General features: G+C 32.4%; 1 protein-coding gene across 1 annotated transcript in view; it reads right to left on the reverse strand.

Moving 5' to 3' along the window:
* The window catches only part of LOC122808970 (immunoglobulin kappa light chain-like), a 227,738-nt gene that overhangs the window by 45,155 nt on the left and 159,111 nt on the right, over positions 1–23,472 (reverse strand). The window contains exons 4-5 of the mRNA XM_044080135.1: positions 9,774–9,875; positions 9,650–9,680 (exon numbers count right to left, since the gene is read on the reverse strand). Coding sequence (XP_043936070.1) covers positions 9,650–9,680; positions 9,774–9,875 — 133 coding nt within the window. The remainder of the gene's footprint in view (positions 1–9,649; positions 9,681–9,773; positions 9,876–23,472) is intronic.

The raw sequence follows: 23,472 nt of genomic DNA on the forward strand, positions 1-23,472 counted from the left end.
AGATTTCTGAAGATTCTGAATAGACAAAGTGCTTTATATATATTAAATTTTAAAAACAGTAATCTGTAAAAATAGTCAAAAGATACTTATATTTTGTAGCTCAGTTGCGGTCAAACAACTTCTCCAACCTGCACTGTGTGCAAAGACAAAGACCAGAACAACAACTTTTTTTTTTTTACAAGAACACAAAAGAACCAGCCCCCACTAGCCAAGAGATAATTACACAGAGTAAATGTTTCAGTTTATACAATAGCCTAAGACAGCAAGCACTACAGATTCTGAAAGTTTTTTAAACAGATAAAGATTTCTGAAGATTCTGAATAGACAAAGTGCTTTATATATATTAAATTATAAAACAGTAATCTGTAAAAATAGTCAAAAGATACTTATATTTTGTAGCTCAGTTGCGGTCAAACAACTTCTCCAACCTGCACTGTGTGCAAAGACAAAGACCAGAACAACAACTTTTTTTTTTTTTTTACAAGAACACAAAAGAACCAGCCCCACTAGCCAAGAGATAATTACACAGAGTAAATGTTTCAGTTTATACAATAGCCTAAGACAGCAAGCACTACAGATTCTGAAAGTTTTTTAAACAGATAAAGATTTCTGAAGATTCTGAATAGACAAAGTGCTTTATATATATTAAATTTTAAAAACAGTAATCTGTAAAAATAGTCAAAAGATACTTATATTTTGTAGCTCAGTTGCGGTCAAACAACTTCTCCAACCTGCACTGTGTGCAAAGACAAAGACCAGAACAACAACTTTTTTTTTTTTTTTACAAGAACACAAAAGAACCAGCCCCCCACTAGCCAAGAGATAATTACACAGAGTAAATGTTTCAGTTTATACAATAGCCTAAGACAGCAAGCACTACAGATTCTGAAAGTTTTTTAAACAGATAAAGATTTCTGAAGATTCTGAATAGACAAAGTGCTTTATATATATTAAATTATAAAAACAGTAATCTGTAAAAATAGTCAAAAGATACTTATATTTTGTAGCTCAGTTGCGGTCAAACAACTTCTCCAACCTGCACTGTGTGCAAAGACAAAGACCAGAACAACAACTTTTTTTTTTTTTACAAGAACACAAAAGAACCAGCCCCCACTAGCCAAGAGATAATTACACAGAGTAAATGTTTCAGTTTATACAATAGCCTAAGACAGCAAGCACTACAGATTCTGAAAGTTTTTTAAACAGATAAAGATTTCTGAAGATTCTGAATAGACAAAGTGCTTTATATATATTAAATTATAAAACAGTAATCTGTAAAAATAGTCAAAAGATACTTATATTTTGTAGCTCAGTTGCGGTCAAACAACTTCTCCAACCTGCACTGTGTGCAAAGACAAAGACCAGAACAACAACTTTTTTTTTTTTTTTACAAGAACACAAAAGAACCAGCCCCCACTAGCCAAGAGATAATTACACAGAGTAAATGTTTCAGTTTATACAATAGCCTAAGACAGCAAGCACTACAGATTCTGAAAGTTTTTTAAACAGATAAAGATTTCTGAAGATTCTGAATAGACAAAGTGCTTTATATATATTAAATTATAAAACAGTAATCTGTAAAAATAGTCAAAAGATACTTATATTTTGTAGCTCAGTTGCGGTCAAACAACTTCTCCAACCTGCACTGTGTGCAAAGACAAAGACCAGAACAACAACTTTTTTTTTTTTTTACAAGAACACAAAAGAACCAGCCCCACTAGCCAAGAGATAATTACACAGAGTAAATGTTTCAGTTTATACAATAGCCTAAGACAGCAAGCACTACAGATTCTGAAAGTTTTTAAACAGATAAAGATTTCTGAAGATTCTGAATAGACAAAGTGCTTTATATATATTAAATTATAAAACAGTAATCTGTAAAAATAGTCAAAAGATACTTATATTTTGTAGCTCAGTTGCGGTCAAACAACTTCTCCAACCTGCACTGTGTGCAAAGACAAAGACCAGAACAACAACTTTTTTTTTTTTTTTTTTACAAGAACACAAAAGAACCAGCCCCCACTAGCCAAGAGATAATTACACAGAGTAAATGTTTCAGTTTATACAATAGCCTAAGACAGCAAGCACTACAGATTCTGAAAGTTTTTTAAACAGATAAAGATTTCTGAAGATTCTGAATAGACAAAGTGCTTTATATATATTAAATTTTAAAAACAGTAATCTGTAAAAATAGTCAAAAGATACTTATATTTTGTAGCTCAGTTGCGGTCAAACAACTTCTCCAACCTGCACTGTGTGCAAAGACAAAGACCAGAACAACAACTTTTTTTTTTTTTTTTTACAAGAACACAAAAGAACCAGCCCCCACTAGCCAAGAGATAATTACACAGAGTAAATGTTTCAGTTTATACAATAGCCTAAGACAGCAAGCACTACAGATTCTGAAAGTTTTTAAACAGATAAAGATTTCTGAAGATTCTGAATAGACAAAGTGCTTTATATATATTAAATTATAAAACAGTAATCTGTAAAAATAGTCAAAAGATACTTATATTTTGTAGCTCAGTTGCGGTCAAACAACTTCTCCAACCTGCACTGTGTGCAAAGACAAAGACCAGAACAACAACTTTTTTTTTTTTTACAAGAACACAAAAGAACCAGCCCCCACTAGCCAAGAGATAATTACACAGAGTAAATGTTTCAGTTTATACAATAGCCTAAGACAGCAAGCACTACAGATTCTGAAAGTTTTTTAAACAGATAAAGATTTCTGAAGATTCTGAATAGACAAAGTGCTTTATATATATTAAATTATAAAAACAGTAATCTGTAAAAATAGTCAAAAGATACTTATATTTTGTAGCTCAGTTGCGGTCAAACAACTTCTCCAACCTGCACTGTGTGCAAAGACAAAGACCAGAACAACAACTTTTTTTTTTTTTACAAGAACACAAAAGAACCAGCCCCCACTAGCCAAGAGATAATTACACAGAGTAAATGTTTCAGTTTATACAATAGCCTAAGACAGCAAGCACTACAGATTCTGAAAGTTTTTAAACAGATAAAGATTTCTGAAGATTCTGAATAGACAAAGTGCTTTATATATATTAAATTATAAAAACAGTAATCTGTTAAAATAGTCAAAAGATACTTATATTTTGTAGCTCAGTTGCGGTCAAACAACTTCTCCAACCTGCACTGTGTGCAAAGACAAAGACCAGAACAACAACTTTTTTTTTTTTTTTACAAGAACACAAAAGAACCAGCTCCCACTAGCCAAGAGATAATTACACAGAGTAAATGTTTCAGTTTATACAATAGCCTAAGACAGCAAGCACTACAGATTCTGAAAGTTTTTTAAACAGATAAAGATTTCTGAAGATTCTGAATAGACAAAGTGCTTTATATATATTAAATTATAAAAACAGTAATCTGTAAAAATAGTCAAAAGATACTTATATTTTGTAGCTCAGTTGCGGTCAAACAACTTCTCCAACCTGCACTGTGTGCAAAGACAAAGACCAGAACAACAACTTTTTTTTTTTTACAAGAACACAAAAGAACCAGCCCCCACTAGCCAAGAGATAATTACACAGAGTAAATGTTTCAGTTTATACAATAGCCTAAGACAGCAAGCACTACAGATTCTGAAAGTTTTTTAAACAGATAAAGATTTCTGAAGATTCTGAATAGACAAAGTGCTTTATATATATTAAATTATAAAAACAGTAATCTGTAAAAATAGTCAAAAGATACTTATATTTTGTAGCTCAGTTGCGGTCAAACAACTTCTCCAACCTGCACTGTGTGCAAAGACAAAGACCAGAACAACAACTTTTTTTTTTTTTTACAAGAACACAAAAGAACCAGCCTCCACTAGCCAAGAGATAATTACACAGAGTAAATGTTTCAGTTTATACAATAGCCTAAGACAGCAAGCACTACAGATTCTGAAAGTTTTTAAACAGATAAAGATTTCTGAAGATTCTGAATAGACAAAGTGCTTTATATATATTAAATTTTAAAACAGTAATCTGTAAAAATAGTCAAAAGATACTTATATTTTGTAGCTCAGTTGCGGTCAAACAACTTCTCCAACCTGCACTGTGTGCAAAGACAAAGACCAGAACAACAACTTTTTTTTTTTTTTACAAGAACACAAAAGAACCAGCCCCCACTAGCCAAGAGATAATTACACAGAGTAAATGTTTCAGTTTATACAATAGCCTAAGACAGCAAGCACTACAGATTCTGAAAGTTTTTTAAACAGATAAAGATTTCTGAAGATTCTGAATAGACAAAGTGCTTTATATATATTAAATTTTATAAACAGTAATCTGTAAAAATAGTCAAAAGATACTTATATTTTGTAGCTCAGTTGCGGTCAAACAACTTCTCCAACCTGCACTGTGTGCAAAGACAAAGACCAGAACAACAACTTTTTTTTTTTTTTACAAGAACACAAAAGAACCAGCCCCACTAGCCAAGAGATAATTACACAGAGTAAATGTTTCAGTTTATACAATAGCCTAAGACAGCAAGCACTACAGATTCTGAAAGTTTTTTAAACAGATAAAGATTTCTGAAGATTCTGAATAGACAAAGTGCTTTATATATATTAAATTATAAAAACAGTAATCTGTAAAAATAGTCAAAAGATACTTATATTTTGTAGCTCAGTTGCGGTCAAACAACTTCTCCAACCTGCACTGTGTGCAAAGACAAAGACCAGAACAACAACTTTTTTTTTTTTTTTACAAGAACACAAAAGAACCAGCCCCCACTAGCCAAGAGATAATTACACAGAGTAAATGTTTCAGTTTATACAATAGCCTAAGACAGCAAGCACTACAGATTCTGAAAGTTTTTAAACAGATAAAGATTTCTGAAGATTCTGAATAGACAAAGTGCTTTATATATATTAAATTATAAAAACAGTAATCTGTAAAAATAATCAAAAGATACTTATATTTTGTAGCTCAGTTGCGGTCAAACAACTTCTCCAACCTGCACTGTGTGCAAAGACAAAGACCAGAACAACAACTTTTTTTTTTTTTTACAAGAACACAAAAGAACCAGCCCCCACTAGCCAAGAGATAATTACACAGAGTAAATGTTTCAGTTTATACAATAGCCTAAGACAGCAAGCACTACAGATTCTGAAAGTTTTTTAAACAGATAAAGATTTCTGAAGATTCTGAATAGACAAAGTGCTTTATATATATTAAATTATAAAAACAGTAATCTGTAAAAATAGTCAAAAGATACTTATATTTTGTAGCTCAGTTGCGGTCAAACAACTTCTCCAACCTGCACTGTGTGCAAAGACAAAGACCAGAACAACAACTTTTTTTTTTTTTTTTACAAGAACACAAAAGAACCAGCCCCCACTAGCCAAGAGATAATTACACAGAGTAAATGTTTCAGTTTATACAATAGCCTAAGACAGCAAGCACTACAGATTCTGAAAGTTTTTTAAACAGATAAAGATTTCTGAAGATTCTGAATAGACAAAGTGCTTTATATATATTAAATTTTAAAAACAGTAATCTGTAAAAATAGTCAAAAGATACTTATATTTTGTAGCTCAGTTGCGGTCAAACAACTTCTCCAACCTGCACTGTGTGCAAAGACAAAGACCAGAACAACAACTTTTTTTTTTTTTACAAGAACACAAAAGAACCAGCCCCACTAGCCAAGAGATAATTACACAGAGTAAATGTTTCAGTTTATACAATAGCCTAAGACAGCAAGCACTACAGATTCTGAAAGTTTTTTAAACAGATAAAGATTTCTGAAGATTCTGAATAGACAAAGTGCTTTATATATATTAAATTTTAAAACAGTAATCTGTAAAAATAGTCAAAAGATACTTATATTTTGTAGCTCAGTTGCGGTCAAACAACTTCTCCAACCTGCACTGTGTGCAAAGACAAAGACCAGAACAACAACTTTTTTTTTTTTTTACAAGAACACAAAAGAACCAGCCCCCACTAGCCAAGAGATAATTACACAGAGTAAATGTTTCAGTTTATACAATAGCCTAAGACAGCAAGCACTACAGATTCTGAAAGTTTTTTAAACAGATAAAGATTTCTGAAGATTCTGAATAGACAAAGTGCTTTATATATATTAAATTATAAAACAGTAATCTGTAAAAATAGTCAAAAGATACTTATATTTTGTAGCTCAGTTGCGGTCAAACAACTTCTCCAACCTGCACTGTGTGCAAAGACAAAGACCAGAACAACAACTTTTTTTTTTTTTTTACAAGAACACAAAAGAACCAGCCCCCACTAGCCAAGAGATAATTACACAGAGTAAATGTTTCAGTTTATACAATAGCCTAAGACAGCAAGCACTACAGATTCTGAAAGTTTTTTAAACAGATAAAGATTTCTGAAGATTCTGAATAGACAAAGTGCTTTATATATATTAAATTATAAAAACAGTAATCTGTAAAAATAGTCAAAAGATACTTATATTTTGTAGCTCAGTTGCGGTCAAACAACTTCTCCAACCTGCACTGTGTGCAAAGACAAAGACCAGAACAACAACTTTTTTTTTTTTTTTTTTACAAGAACACAAAAGAACCAGCCCCCACTAGCCAAGAGATAATTACACAGAGTAAATGTTTCAGTTTATACAATAGCCTAAGACAGCAAGCACTACAGATTCTGAAAGTTTTTTAAACAGATAAAGATTTCTGAAGATTCTGAATAGACAAAGTGCTTTATATATATTAAATTATAAAAACAGTAATCTGTAAAAATAATCAAAAGATACTTATATTTTGTAGCTCAGTTGCGGTCAAACAACTTCTCCAACCTGCACTGTGTGCAAAGACAAAGACCAGAACAACAACTTTTTTTTTTTTTTTTTACAAGAACACAAAAGAACCAGCCCCCACTAGCCAAGAGATAATTACACAGAGTAAATGTTTCAGTTTATACAATAGCCTAAGACAGCAAGCACTACAGATTCTGAAAGTTTTTTAAACAGATAAAGATTTCTGAAGATTCTGAATAGACAAAGTGCTTTATATATATTAAATTATAAAACAGTAATCTGTAAAAATAATCAAAAGATACTTATATTTTGTAGCTCAGTTGCGGTCAAACAACTTCTCCAACCTGCACTGTGTGCAAAGACAAAGACCAGAACAACAACTTTTTTTTTTTTTTTTACAAGAACACAAAAGAACCAGCCCCCACTAGCCAAGAGATAATTACACAGAGTAAATGTTTCAGTTTATACAATAGCCTAAGACAGCAAGCACTACAGATTCTGAAAGTTTTTTAAACAGATAAAGATTTCTGAAGATTCTGAATAGACAAAGTGCTTTATATATATTAAATTTTAAAAACAGAAATCTGTAAAAATAGTCAAAAGATACTTATATTTTGTAGCTCAGTTGCAGTCAAACAACTTCTCCAACCTGCACTGTGTGCAAAGACAAAGACCAGAACAACAACTTTTTTTTTTTTTTTTTACAAGAACACAAAAGAACCAGCCCCCACTAGCCAAGAGATAATTACACAGAGTAAATGTTTCTGTTTATACAATAGCCTAAGACAGCAAGCACTACAGATTCTGAAAGTTTTTTAAACAGATAAAGATTTCTGAAGATTCTGAATAGACAAAGTGCTTTATATATATTAAATTATAAAAACAGTAATCTGTAAAAATAGTCAAAAGATACTTATATTTTGTAGCTCAGTTGCGGTCAAACAACTTCTCCAACCTGCACTGTGTGCAAAGACAAAGACCAGAACAACAACTTTTTTTTTTTTTTTTTTACAAGAACACAAAAGAACCAGCCCCCACTAGCCAAGAGATAATTACACAGAGTAAATGTTTCAGTTTATACAATAGCCTAAGACAGCAAGCACTACAGATTCTGAAAGTTTTTTAAACAGATAAAGATTTCTGAAGATTCTGAATAGACAAAGTGCTTTATATATATTAAATTATAAAAACAGTAATCTGTAAAAATAATCAAAAGATACTTATATTTTGTAGCTCAGTTGCGGTCAAACAACTTCTCCAACCTGCACTGTGTGCAAAGACAAAGACCAGAACAACAACTTTTTTTTTTTTTTTTTTACAAGAACACAAAAGAACCAGCCCCCACTAGCCAAGAGATAATTACACAGAGTAAATGTTTCAGTTTATACAATAGCCTAAGACAGCAAGCACTACAGATTCTGAAAGTCTTTTAAACAGATAAAGATTTCTGAAGATTCTGAATAGACAAGTGCTTTATATATATTAAATTTTAAAAACATATAAAATTTCAAAATGTCTTTTACATATAAAGTTAATCCACACTAAACAACATTGGACCATAATGGGTAAAATGTGAATCATTTCATTAAGCCCTGGTTTGGAATTTGCATTGAGCTTAAACTGCAATAGTATATCTTTATATTCTAACAATGTGCCCAAATTACCATCTCTACCATTATCTGTAACCCTGTCAACTACAAAAAAACAAAGCTATCTATGTTGGGATAATAACTAAATATATGCTGTGCAAAAAAAAAAAAAAAAAAAAGATGACTATAAGCATACTTATGAACAAATTAGCTTATGAGGGGCAAAACACACTGGGCTTGAATGTGTTGGAGAAAGTCCAGTGGAGGCTTTTCAGATTCACTAAACCTGTTAACAATAGAGACTTCTAGGAACTGCTGAAGGTCAGCTGTGAGAAGTAACCAAAGAAATTTTAAAAAGAATTTTACAGCGGTGTTCTAATGTATATTTGATAGAATTGAAAGACTACAGGAATTGGAAAACACACACACACGCACACACACACACACACACACATATATATATGTATATATATATATATATATATATATATATATATATATATATATATATATATTTATATATATATATATATATATATATATATATATATATATATATATATATGGATCTACTTCAGTAGATCGAACTTTTACAAGTTCAAACCACATATGGCCGAGACCATATTTTCGAATTTGTGAAAGTTCAAACACTGAAGTAAAAACACATAAAATAAAAAAGCACAAAACTAAACATCTATAGCTTCTCCCCCCACACCCCCCATACTTAAATATACCAACCTCAAGATCACACTACATTGTGGAAATGGAAAATCTTCCCTTCCTGCTCTGTATGGAGATCTCCATTCAGTCCAATTGAACTTTTACAAGTTCGAACATATGGTTTCGGCCATATGTGGTTTGAACTTGTAAACGTTCGATCTACTGAAGGGGATCCATATATATATATATATATATATATATATATATATATATATATATATATATATATATATATATATATATATATATATATATATATATATATATATACATATATATATATATATATATATATATATATATATATACATATATGTGTGTGTGTGTGTGTATATAAATATATATATATATATATATATATATATATATATATATATATATATATATACATATATATATCCACACATTGATACAGATATATATGTATAAACTGCCAATTAAATGCATACCTACTTGCTCCAAAAATGTTAATTAATTGAAATATCTCTTCAAATCTTGAGCTGTTACTAAATAAAATGTTACTACTACTTTGTCTGAATTTGCTTAATATCCGTGTAAGAAGAAATAGTAAAATAATCTCAAATACTCACCACATACTAATTTCAGATTTGGTTATTTTTTCTATAGAAAAAAGAAATAAAAGTGGTTTTAATTTGGTCCAGAAAATGTATTTACTTGCACTCTTGATAATAAAACAGTGACTTCATACTTTACCTCTTTTAAGTCTTCTTTGATAACAGATGATAATAATTATTATGATGAAGAGAAGAAGAGCAATTGTAGTCCCCAAAATAATCTGCAAAGATCTACCCTTATCTAGAAAAAACATACACTATGATTACAGGAAATGCAAATTTTGAGTGACTGCATTTGGCTTCTGCTTTGTTAAATAGAATATAATGGTTTGCAAGCAAAAATGCACATCATTTGCAGTTGTTCATATTCTTATCTGCATGTTTCTAATGCAAAAATATAGCTTACCAACAAGTATAAACATATTTCTGTGATTTACATTATAGCTTTCATTTTATTTGGTGATATTTACCACATAGATTAATTAAACAGCATGCAATGATGCATTATTACTTCATTTCACTTGTGTGCCAGATTTTACTTTTAGTTGTTTTAAAGACAAACGTACATCATTATGAGCAAGCTCACATTTAAATTCAAACTAACTATATTGCACAGGTAACACCATTTCAGTATCAGAATTCGGTTTGGTAATGATTTTCTATGGTCTGATGCACTCTTTCCACTGGTTGTATTGAATGAGATAAAAGGTTAATGACAAAGGGGATTTTTTTGGTCAGGCAGTCTTTAGAGTCTTAAAAATATATTGGAAAAGTACAGGTACTAAATATTTCTTGATAGATTATATATATGCATTAAAATACTCGTCAAATTTTGAAGTACTCCAGCATGGCAGAAGCAGTCATAATGTTGAAGAACTTTAGAGTTCAATTCCGAAAACCTATGGAAAACATTATACAAATCTGAAATGGCCTACATTCACTAGTATTCTTTTTTGTTTGCATGCCTTCTTAATGTCACTACTATGAAACTTAAAAGCAGGCTTATATTGCCAAAATTACCTCGGTTTACCTGGCAAAAATTACCTAAGCTTACATGGCTAAAATTATCCAAACTCACTCATCTAATGTGGTTCATAACTACTTAAACTTAGTTGCTGAGCTGCAGTATGTTATGTATATTAAGGAACTTGCTCTGCTCAAGACCAGTGTATCTAGATAGATCTGATTATTATAAACCAAAAACTCTGGGGACTCAAACTACAAGTTTCCATAGCAAATCATCCAGCACAAGTCTATATAGCAAAACAATGGACTAAACCTTCTCTTAAAAAATGTGAGCATACTGTCAAGCAGGGTTCCTGTTTCCTTTGTCAGATGATTGTGTTTTCACAAACTCAGACTTGATATGGTCAAGACCATATGCTCAACTTTCCAAAAACTGGAAGAACTTGTATGGAGATTGCTGTACAGTAGGGACTGGGGAACTTAGCCTTTTCCCCTCTGTATTGAGATCTGGGAGCTGGTATATATGACTTGCATGGGGCAGGAGAGCCTGTCATACCACCGACCCCCAAAAAATAATGTAGATTTTTATTGTTTTGTTTTATTCAAGTTTTAGGAATGTTGAACTCGATAATCAGACATAAACCCAGTTTCCAACATTTCAGCTAGTCTTATTCAGCAACAGATAGACTTTCTTTTCACACTCAGTAAATCTGCATTTATGTTGAACTTTAATCCCATGTCCTTTCAACTACTCTCCAATTTTCTTTCTCACCTTCTTCTAATTAATTACTATGGCACTAGTTTTGTAGTTGCTGACATCCTTATTAGCTTACTTTTATAACTCCTACTCCTGCTATTATCAGAATCCTTGAAAATCATAACTTCTAAGCATTCCACCCTCCAGTCCACTTTTCTTACTTTTCTGACATTCTCCATTTCTCCTTCTCTTGTATGCATTCCCTTTCCATGAGGTCTGTTGCATAGTTCATTAGGTATCTCTATTGTCTGCTGCATTATCTATGAATAACACATTTCTCCTATCAAGGCTTAATAGCACTTTTTCAGAACAGCTGACCTCAATTCACATGTGCACAAGTGTAGTGCTTTCATTTGTCCTGTTCTATATTTTCTTGTTTGATTCTTTATCTTCTTCTTCTCCCATTAGAGGTCACCACAGCAGTCTGCAGAATGTTTGACAGTGGAGTTTTTTATAGTGTCAAGTTGCCAGCCCAGCACCCAACCTTCCATAGAAGGCACACACTCAATCCTAGGGCCAATTATTTAGAGTCTCCAATCCACCTGCAGCATGTCTTTGGGATGTGGGAGGAAACCAGAGCACCCAGAGGAAACCCACACAACTGTAGGGAGGACATGCAGACTCTGCACAGAAGGCACCCTAGTCAAGAAATAAACTAGAGAACCTCTTGATGTGAGGTGGAAATACTAACCGCTGCACCACTGTGGCCACCCTTATTTGATTCTATAGTCAGGGTTTGCATGCTTGCTTATAAGCATGTTTTTGTGCTTCAGGGAGTGTGAACCTTGGACAAAAAGTGAGACAGGCATAATGTTGTCAATCAGTGGTTGCTTTATCTCTGAAATTCTGCAACCTTAGAGTGGAAACATAGCACTATAAGTATGGGAAAGATCTCCCAGTAGGGGCTGCATGGGGCTTTTCCCCTGCAGAGAACACTATTTTTGTTGTCACAGTTACTCATAAAGTGAAAACTTTCATTATATGCATTGCAGGCATGGGTGTACTCACAAAGTTATTTATGAATTGTTTTGACCAAGCTGCTTTGATTCAAGGTTCTTTGAAGTGAGTCCCTTATAAGAATAAACAAATTAAAACTGCTGCCATTATCTTCATTAATACTTATTTTGTTGTCACTGGGCATGCTTTAGATTCCTAAGAAAAAAGCCAGGCGTAATAGTGATGCACTTGCAATTCTTCACTGCTGCTATTCACTGTACAGTATGCATACTAGACAGATGTTCTACTGATTGCTGAGAATCTGTACCATTAATAATATATCAGGCATTAAAGCTGCTATTCATTGTACAATATGCATACTAGACAGATGTTCTACTGATTGCTGAGAATCTGTACCATTAATAATATATCAGGCATTAAAGTGCTGGTTTCTTCAAACATCTCTTACTGCTGGCATGTATCTTTTTTTAGCATAGTACTCTATGCATAATCCTATGTATATATTTTAATTTCTATGATGGCAAAAATGTATTTGTACACAGATTTTTTTTTTTGTTGGTAAATACTGAATGTCTAAAGCATTTCTCTTCAAGCCTTAAGTATAATGAGATTGTCTGGCTGGATCTCCTAGTCAACAAACAAAAGATAAATAAACACACCAGACTGAACATCGCTGGGAAGTTTAGATGGAAGCAGCATATCACAGGATTAGTAACAAAGAAGAAGACTTATGCAAATTACGCCATCAGGATACAGGGTTCAGGTCATGCATAAATCTAAGGGGGGCAGATCTGTCATGAGCATTATATGAGCTGTGGTATTTTTAACAATTTATCAGAATAATTGCCATCGTATCTGAACTGCTAGTCATTTTCAAATTGAGGCTGCAATACAAGTGAAATGACTTGTCACTGTCAGATAACCAAAACCATAACCTAGGAAGCATGGCAAATACAGTGCCTAACTGACAAAGCATGCAAGTAACTCTGAACTGCACTTTATTCTACACTGCATACTTTGAACACTTTGTTCACCATTGCTCAAACTTACAGTGGATGAGGTTGTAACTCATTGATCAGACCTGCATGAGTTGCATCTCACCAGTTGCTGTTTCTCATAAAGAACTTACATCAGTGCTGGTTTTATACAATGCTCACAGTGACTATTTTCTTTTCATTTTTTTACTTTTCTTCATGGTTGTGCAACTGTGGATTTAGCATATATTAGAAAGGGAATGTGGATGCAAAGTAAATGTGCTATCCTACCTGCAAAAAGTCATTTTTTCTTGTTTGCTGTCATCCAGAAAAAGTTGCAGATTTTCCTATTTGTCTTATTGTAATTTTATTCAGAAACATCTTCCAAATTTCATAGACTAGTTAGGATAAGCTAAAATATATACATATAAATGACCATGACACTTACTTGTATAGGATAGGGAATAGAATCAATTATAGCAATTTAAATGCAAACTAACGTGATTTAATGCACATATCAGAGAGATCAGGGGATTGAAGTAGTATCTGTGCTAAGTAAAACAGGTGGTCTTTGTACGAAGGTGGGTTTTGAACATCTCTAACCTGAAAGAAGTTTTTGATGTCTGGGGTTAGCCTTATATTCTGTAAATGCAAGAACCGAGAAAGGCCATTGTGTTACAGGAACAGAATGGGGGTCTTTTAAAGTTTATGAACCCTAAAAGATTGTTGCTGAGAGACTAAGAACTGTTATTTTCAATATGCTTTCATGCAGAAATCTAACTGTAGACATTTATAGAGAGTAGTGGTAAAAAGGAAGGAAAAATTTTTTCTAGGTGAAGCATTTTGTGGGAGAAGTGAGTAGGCAGTATATACATCTGTAAAATTAATTAACCTGCATATCATTTTCTGGATATTTTGCAGGGTGGAGAATAAGCCTCCACCAGTAGATGCGCAAGATACTTTTGCATATAGCACAATGAGAATTAGTGGTGAGGAGGCTGACAAATTTGAAGCAATGCCTATGATGTGAGAGGGCATTTAAAAAATTCTTCAAGTGTTTGGAAGATAATGGAGTAATTCTTGAAAGGGGTCTAATGCTATGTTTTGGAGTTTATGGGAGTATGTGTGAGAAATTAATTTCTCCAGAGGACTAAGTTATAAATCACAGAATTGGTAGACACCTGCTACTAATCTTTCTATGTTATTGGTTCTGGGTTGGAGGAGAACTAGGCCTGTGATGTTCAGGCTTTTGTGGATTTTTGGATTATTGGAATGGGAAGAATCGTGTCAGTATTTCATTTGGTGCTGATGATGGCTGTGTGTAGAATAAGGTTACACATAAAACATAGGGTATAGACAATGTAGGATATGGCCCTTTTAAAAAACGTGGGTGTATGCACTAGTGTTAGCATTTCTGAGAAAGAAGAGAATGTCACATAGACTGAATGTAATGAAAAATGGTTGTAGCTGAACATTAGCTAAATAATTGAAGCCATCCTGCAAGGAAAAAGGGGTGAGGTGGGGTGTGATAGATTTTAGAGCTACCAAGAAAGTGGTAGAAGGATGGCGGATGTAAAGAATGTTTAAGATTGCTGGCAGTAAAAGTGGAGTTGCCGAGCAGTGCATTCAATTTAAAAAAGCTAGTCATTTTTTCATGTACAGGTTTGGAGATTGAGAAAAAATCCCTCTTCTGTTTGAAGTAATTTGCTTTTGTAGATTTAAAGATGAATATTGTCTCTTCTTTTAGTAGGCAATGTTAGTTGAAGAAAAGTGACATTAGATGTTTTTTAGAGATGCCCAACATTGTTTTGCAAACTAATAAACTTTTTTATCTCTGATGTTGTCTTGGAACATTGTTTCCCATTAAACTATTGTGTAGTTGAATGCATTTAATGAGCAGAATAATGTTGTTAAAGATAGTAAGATGAGTAGTGGTATTTGTAGATCTGTAAATTTTGTAGAACCACATGGATGTGATCATTCAATCTTGTTGAGTGTCAGTATTATCTCATTTTCTCATTATGAATATGGAAAGATTGTACCAAATAAGCTGTCAGATTATTTTTGTTTTTGGAAATAAACACAAAATGAGAGTACTTAGCAGTAGTCACTGAAGAAGAATTTTAAGGGAGGTACTATGACTTGAGATGTTTCTTATGATAATATCAAGAAGATCATTATTATTGGTGTTGAGAACTGGGTATGTGGATACTTTGGACTAGGCTGTAGAAGGAGAAATGCTGTTGCAATAAATCTTGAACATTTCCTAGCAGGTATATATTAGAATCTTCAAGAAGTATGAATTTTTTTCTGAATTAAACAATGAAAGAGAGTCTAGTAAGGAGGCAAGCTTAACAACTTTGATTAAGGCAGCTGAAAAACTGAGGCAATGTGAAATTTTGTGGATGGTCTTAAAGTTACAAGAATAATAATCCATTGGGATCTGTTGAAAGAAAGGCAAGGTAAGACAATATTTGGAAGAATTTAAAAGGTGTTTTGGAAACAAAGAAGTGTGTCTTTTCCAGCTGATGACACTGGATGAGTATCTCAATAGCTGCTATATTTGCTAGCAATGGAGCTGCAGAGATAGTTCTCAAGTTTTATCCAAGATTTGTTTAAACAAGGATACCATAGTCTGAGTTTGTATCAATACTTCAGGTAGCTTAAATTTAGTATTAATATTGTGACATTTATATGAAAGGTGATGACGTATTTTGGGTTAATCTGAGGGACTACTGTGGATGCCTCAGATAGACCTGTGGTTTCTAGTCCTGCCATGGGTTCAATATTTCTGCAAAGTAGGAATCACAAACATTTGAGAAAGGAGTGAATCAGGTGAAGCAGAAGTTTGTGCCCAAAAAGGGATATCTCTCAAAATTTCTGATAAAGTCAGAAGATACATCTGAATAAGTATGAAGTGTGAGGAGTTTAAGGTATATATTGTGATGGGGAGATGATTTACTGATGATAAATGGGACAGAAAAGGTCTAGGACATATACTTCTTTTGGGGTATATAGGCAGATGAAGATTGCAGATTTGAGTCTGAGTATGGACTACTGAAATGTTGTGACAGAGCAAAGAAGAAGGACAGCAATATAATAAAGTTATATTGTTGCCACTGTACGAAAGAGTAGAAAAAATGAAAAAAAATTCTGTAGGATGAACAGATGAGATACACAGATGTGGGAGGGAAGGAAGAAGAGGAAGATTGATGGAAAGTATCTGTCTGCTAATTTTTCAGAGGAATAAATAGGGAGTTGGAGAGTGGAAATGTATCTGTTGCTTAAAATTGAAGTTGAGGGAAGGATGAAATGGTTAATGTTTGAGAAGGTAAAGAAGGAGAAAGACCTAAAGGAAAATTTAAATATATTGGATTGATACATTTCTACTAGTGTTTGTATGATTGTCAGTGATTTAAAGGGAGAAAGTAAAGTGGGAAAAGGAAAAGAATGGATGTGACATTAAAAATGATGAATAAAACAATGAGGGTATCAAGTTAAGACATTTTTGGGTTTAAGTGAATTTATTCTCATTTATATACATTTCTAAGATGGCCAAGCCTCAAAGAGAGTCTATGATCAGCATCAACTGCTCCTATTCAAGAGGGACATAGGTGAAACCCCCGGTGAAAATTTACCCTCTCCCATCCAGTTATCTAAGTTATGCTTTAATAGGTTCATTGAGGAGCTCTGTTTTACTTGAAGACACTCCCGATTTATGTACTTGCATTACAAGTATAGACCATACAACTTGGTCAATAAAGAAACAAGGGTATAACATGACTAGGCTTATAAAAGTCCTAGGGGCAATAGCCTAGTAACCTTCTATGAAGCTGTGAACCTTTGAAACTATCTGGCAGCTGCACAGGACAAGAAATGAACTTCAAGACTAGAAATGTAGTAGTCACCTTCATTTCCATTTGGGCAGTTTTAGTGAAACAGTAAGTAATTTAATGCTAAGACTGTGAGTGAGAGAAGGTGAGAGAAGATGATTAAAAAACAGGATAAGGTGTGTGTGTGTGTGTGTGTGTATTTATATATATATATATATATATATATATATATATATATATATATATATATGTGTGTGTGTATACGGTATGGCAATCTTCGGGTAAGTGTATATATAAGTTGGGGGTTATTGTGGCTTGACCTGGGGTAGGAATCATACCTCTTATCTTTCCACATTTTTGCTTCATATTTTTGGTCTGTTTCTCATAAAATGTGCATTTTTCTGGCAAATCACTGAGGATTGAAGTCACTAAATAATGACATACATGTGAGTTTCAGACTTCATATCCTCCAGAAAATGCATGTTAACACAAATCTTGTTATTCTAGATACTTTCTAAATTTGTAAGAGCAATATTTAAAATCTGTCCCTATTTTCTGGCCTTTGTTCCCCCTTATTTTAGGCCTTGACCAGATTTCTTGTAATAGGAGAATGAAAGACATAGGTTCATAGGTTAGTACTAGGCTAACTGCCCTTGTGAGCCATTGTAAGCCTAGTCAATTAGCCCTTCTGAGACTCAAATCCTGGCCTTCTGTTTGTAAGGCAAACACCTTAACCATTAGGCCAGATAAATACTTAGAATTAGGTTAGTCATATCAAGGTCCTGAGTTTCTAATAAATAAATGTAATGAGTATATATATATATATATATATATATATATATATATATATATATATATATATATATATATATATATATATATATATATATATATATATAAAGTGGCATCAGTAAAATGGAAACAATAGACACTGAAATAACTTGTGTTGGGGAAAAAGAAAATTAAGAACTTGGCATATTAAAGAAAATAATACATAAGTTGCATATGTTCTTTAGAAAACATATAAAACTACATTAGATGCAGTCAGAAAAGCACTAAAAATAAATATAAGTCAAAAAAGGAAATACAGGCTATATCTAGTGAATAAAAATATAAAGGGAAACACTTTTGTAAGCTGTCATCTCCCAGAGAAAGGCATCAAAGATAAATGGTCCTCCTCTGTTTGGTTGCTTGTTAGAATCACTTCAAGTAATGATAGAAACACTCCTTAACTATTTTAACATAGGAAGACTGAATATTAGTGCTACTAATCAATCAGTTCATTTGAAATGTTGTATCTGAGAATTAATGTTGCAAGAAGACATTAGTGAAATATTAGGTAGAATCAAAAAATGCATGTTCAGTGGGACCAATGGCATGAAAGGTCAAGTAATTAACATAATATCAGCTGAACTGTTTAACCCATTATCTCAAAAGCATTATGACATATTGAGATGAGCAATAGTCCCAGAAGAATAGTCAAGTCATGTGAATCTCTATTAATAAGAGTGTAACAAACAAGATATATTTACCTCCCATTTTATTAGCTTGACGTGATTAAGTAGTAAATGCTTTGAACATTGTTTGCTGAAACATTTTATAATAAATAATCTGTCCAAGTAAATACAGCTTGACCCAATGCTTTTATGACTGGACTTTCAACCTTGGTATGCCAGAAATGGTTCTGTGATAAAATCTCTAGCCTACTGGACCAAGGTAAAGGATGTATACTAAGGTGTTTCAAAGGCATTTGATATAATGTTTATAGATTTATGAAATCCTACTTATTCCAAGGCAATGGAGTCTTATGACCACTGACATCTTCCCAGTAGACTCCCTCAGGTTGCACGTCCTGTCTGCAGAAGGGCCACACCAGTTAATCCCAGAGTAAGTTCATGCCTAGCAATCTAGTAATTTGGTTTGTGTTTAAAGGAAGTAGTGAGTTGTACTGCTTATCATGCAAGAGAAGTTTATTGCAGTTTTAGGAGGTACTGCATAGTAAACCTGCCCTATTCACTGTGTTTCATTTAGAGTTAGATCCTTGGCTCTAGTATTATTGGCGATATTAGACTTTCTTAGAAACAAGAGGTCTGTGGCAACTGAGTCTCTAATGGCATGATAATAATTCATGACCATGTAATAATAAAACTATGCAAACTGGAGATTAATCAATCCATAATTAGCTGGATAGTTGATAGATGGTTGACTACCAGGCCCAGACTGCTACAATTCAAATCATAGAGAAATATAGATGAAGAATAAATCTAGTGTACTGCAGGACTTTATTTTTAAACTGATCTTTTTGAAATCCCCAAACTCAGTTAAAGATTGGCTTTGCAAATAGACTGATGACTGCAAGACTGGGGCAGAACTTCTTAAACTTAAAAACCTAGTCAATCTTAATATTTACCTACATTTAATTAAAACGTACATAGAAAGTAAGAGTCTAAGATATAAAATGAGCAAGTGTGAAGTATGTTCCTATGAGACAGACTTAGATATCCAGATTGGTATGGGAAAGCGGAACTTTTTAATAACAGATTATATAAGGGACATTAGGCGATGCCATTTATAGAGGGCTTAGGTTCAATGATCACATAATGGAAAGAAAACAATGAGCAATGAAAATACTTTATATTATATCTACAGATTATACAAATTGTTCATTTTGTACAAGACCAGTAACTGAATTTAGCCTGTCATTCTGCAGTATATCACAAACAGATCTAGGTTAACTAGAAAGCAAACAAAGAAAGTATGCCAAAATGACATCTGCTAAAAGTTCATTTTCAAGCAGATCGAGAAAGTTAAAAGTATTTATTTTTTTACATGAGCTTCTAAGAGGTCAACTTTGTTCAGTCTTTAGAGTTTTTAATTATTATTTACTAAATGATCATTTAGGTCTAGCTGTGGAAACTTATTTTTTTAAGAAAATGAGCTGAGACCCAATACATAAAGTTTACATAAGCATAACAGTTAAAAGTGACTATATTATTTCACAAACCATGTCACGCTTAGAGAATGAACCACCTTACTAAGAATGTGAATGCACTAATCTCTTTTAAGCTTCTTTTAGATAAATATTTGAATGATCACAAACTTCTGCATGGATAGAGAGTCTGCTTTACTAGAAAGTCCAATGATCTGATAGAAGTAAATCCACAACTTATGAAAATATTAAAAGATGTCCTGTCCCAGGCCTTGTGGGTGGTCAGTATCATAGTTAAAAACAGTAGAAGAAAATAAATAAAGAAGAAACATTTACTATAAACAAAGAAATAAAAAGCAAAATAAAAAAAATAATTAAGTACACTTGATAAATGAAGATTGAAGGAAGCATGTGATGTTCTGAAACTTGATAAGAGCTTGATAACAACCACATTTATGAACAAAACCTTCTATCCATTCAGGGACTCTTATGCAAGCACCTACCTTGTTCTTCAAGTTCTAAAGTGTGGCCATAAAACCTTTTGCATTCCAATCTGAGAAATAACTGCATAGCCTTCCTATCAGAAATGAACCACTTCTATAAAAAAAAAACAAAAAAAAAAAAAACAAAAACAATCTCACACCATAAAGGCTACATAACAAAACTGTCAACCTTGCAAATCTTCTAACCATTCCCTTATAGCACTAAAGCACATAATGTATATAATACACCACCCCCAAAAGTTAAGACCATTCTCTCTATCACCCAGAAGTATATTAATAAATATTCATGCACAGTCACAGATGTTCTCTCTCATACACACACACACACACACACACACACACACACACACACACACACACACACATGCTGACACACACATTCACATTGTGTGTAGGTCTGCTGTGCATGTTTCACATATGTAAAGCTGTGTTACAGAGGCCATTTTGTTTGAAGGGGCAAATTCATGTAGCCATGCTGTATTACTGGAGCTGGCAGAGAACTACATACATGATAAAATAGTGTAGACTGATGCAGTTGAATCCATTAAAAAAGTAATGGGTTGCCATTGTCACCAGGGACATTTGACAGGAGTACTGTGAATGGGTAATTGTAATATCCACTACTGACTGCTCCCTGGAACCATGTATAGAAGGGCAAGAAGGATGCAATAAATCAACTTGGTACTATTTTTGGACAACTTAGCTGCAATAATCTGTACTGGAATGTAGGAAGTGTCAAAGATGAACAACTGTTATAGATGAATCCTTGAAATGGAAATAAAAATCTACAGTGGTTCTACTAGAGTTTTCTTTTTTTTTTTTTTTTTTTTTTATGAATAAAGTGTTTTTCTTTCAAAACAGGTTTATTGTTTTAACATATAAGAGAAATATCATAACAATTTTATACAAGTAATTAAAAATAGGTATTATTATAATATTCAACAAAACAACTAAAGTATTTACAAAGACATCCACTACAATCAGATCAATTAATTAAACTAAAATACCATGCTATTGAAATTAAAATTTTTTTAACAAATTTTGTAAATTATCCCATACAATGAAATAAGATGTTTTTCTGTTTGTTCTAGTCCTTATTGTGTTTATTTCCATATGGCACACTATATTCATAACATTTTTAAATTCATTGAACGAAGGAGGTGTATCTGAAATCCAATTTCTAGTTATTATTTTCCTAGCCACTGCTAGAATAGACCATAACAAGGGAAGCTTAACCTTTTTAACACTTTGAGGTACAGGTGTGTTGAATAATATAAGAGATTTAGAAATAATGAAATTATCTGTAAAAAGAGCCTGCAAAAATTCATTAATTGACTTCCAGTATTCTTTCAATTTTATACAGTCATAAAACATATGAGCCCAGTCAGCATTAATTTCTACATTACATCTCTTACATAGATTATCTTTATTATTTATTTTATTCATCATCAAAGGTGTATAAAAAGATCTATGTAAAAATTTCCATGTATAAAGTCTCTAGACAATGGAAGACGTAGTTCTATAAGCAGATTCCAATATATATTGTTTATCTTGTTGATTTGGTGGGTCCCCATTAATAGAAGTGAAATAATTCCAGTATGAATCTACACTGTAAAAGTTTCTTGTCTGATAACTTTATGTATGTATGAAAGTTAACCTTTATCAGAAACTTTATGTTGTAAATTTAATATCAAGTAATCAATCAGTGTTGGAATAGATTATTTAACAGTTATAGACATTAAATCTATTTTATTAATGAGATGTTGTCTAAAGGTCTGAACCTCTAACCAGCAAGTTTCTCTTAGATCAAATTCTTGTTTTAAGAAATCTAGATTTTTAACTTTATTATCAGATATCAACTGATACCAGTACTTTAGATCATTATCTATAGCTAAATGAGTTCCTTCAGAAGTAGATGACAAAAGCATACCCTGAGTATACATTATAGGAAATACAATAAAATTCCATTCCCTAAACTTAGGGTGCATGAATATAAAGTTACGATAACTAATAATAATATTTAATGGGTAACAAACCATATGTTTAGGTGTAATAGGTGACGTACAAAATTCCTTTAGTAACCATGACATGGAGTTATTTACAATCATATTTTTATGTGTTAAGGAGATTTTCATGAAGTGTATGCTAATTAGCTCCCAATAATCTTTCCATTTTGTGACATATGACTGATCTATTAATAAAGTAATAACTTTTACAATAGAAGAGATAGTATATAAATTAAAGTCTGGAAAAGAAATACCCCCTTGAGACCAGCTATTAGTATGTTTCTTTAATGCAATCCTAGGTCTATTAGGTGCCCATAAGAAATTTAACATTAGTGTGTTCAGTTTCTTGATAATTATTTTTGTAGGTGGAAGTATTATTGATTGTATTAAGTATAAAATCTTGGGGAATATTATCATTTTAATAATTGTAAGTCTCTCCTCCATAGTAAAAACATATTATTCCAGGTATTAAAAAGATTTTGTATATTAAGAAAACAGGTATTATAATTATTATATATAATAGATTTAATATCTTTAGATAGTATTATACCTAAATAAGTTATCTGACCTGAATTGGGTACATATTTAGTAAAATCACTAATGAGAATATTTTTTCGTGTATATATAGGTAGTATTTTAGTTTTTCTTCATTGAATATTAAACCAGAAATACTTTTAAAATTCATCATGTTATCAAATAGAGACTGTATAGAAGAATTAGATCCTGCTGATGTAATTAGAACATCATCTGCAAAAAGTTGAATTTTGGATTTTGTATTTTCATCTATTTCAAAACCCTCTATGTCAGTACTGTTTCTGATCAAATTAGCCCAAGGCTCCATTACTAAAGTGAATAATAGTGGAGAAAGTGGACATCCTTGTTTTGTACCTTTAAGAATGGGTATTTTTTTTGA

The sequence above is a fragment of the Protopterus annectens genome, chromosome 8.part0 (assembly GCF_019279795.1).
Source record: "Protopterus annectens isolate FY-2018-M chromosome 8.part0, PAN1.0, whole genome shotgun sequence".
In the NCBI taxonomy this organism is placed as follows: domain Eukaryota; kingdom Metazoa; phylum Chordata; order Ceratodontiformes; family Protopteridae; genus Protopterus; species Protopterus annectens.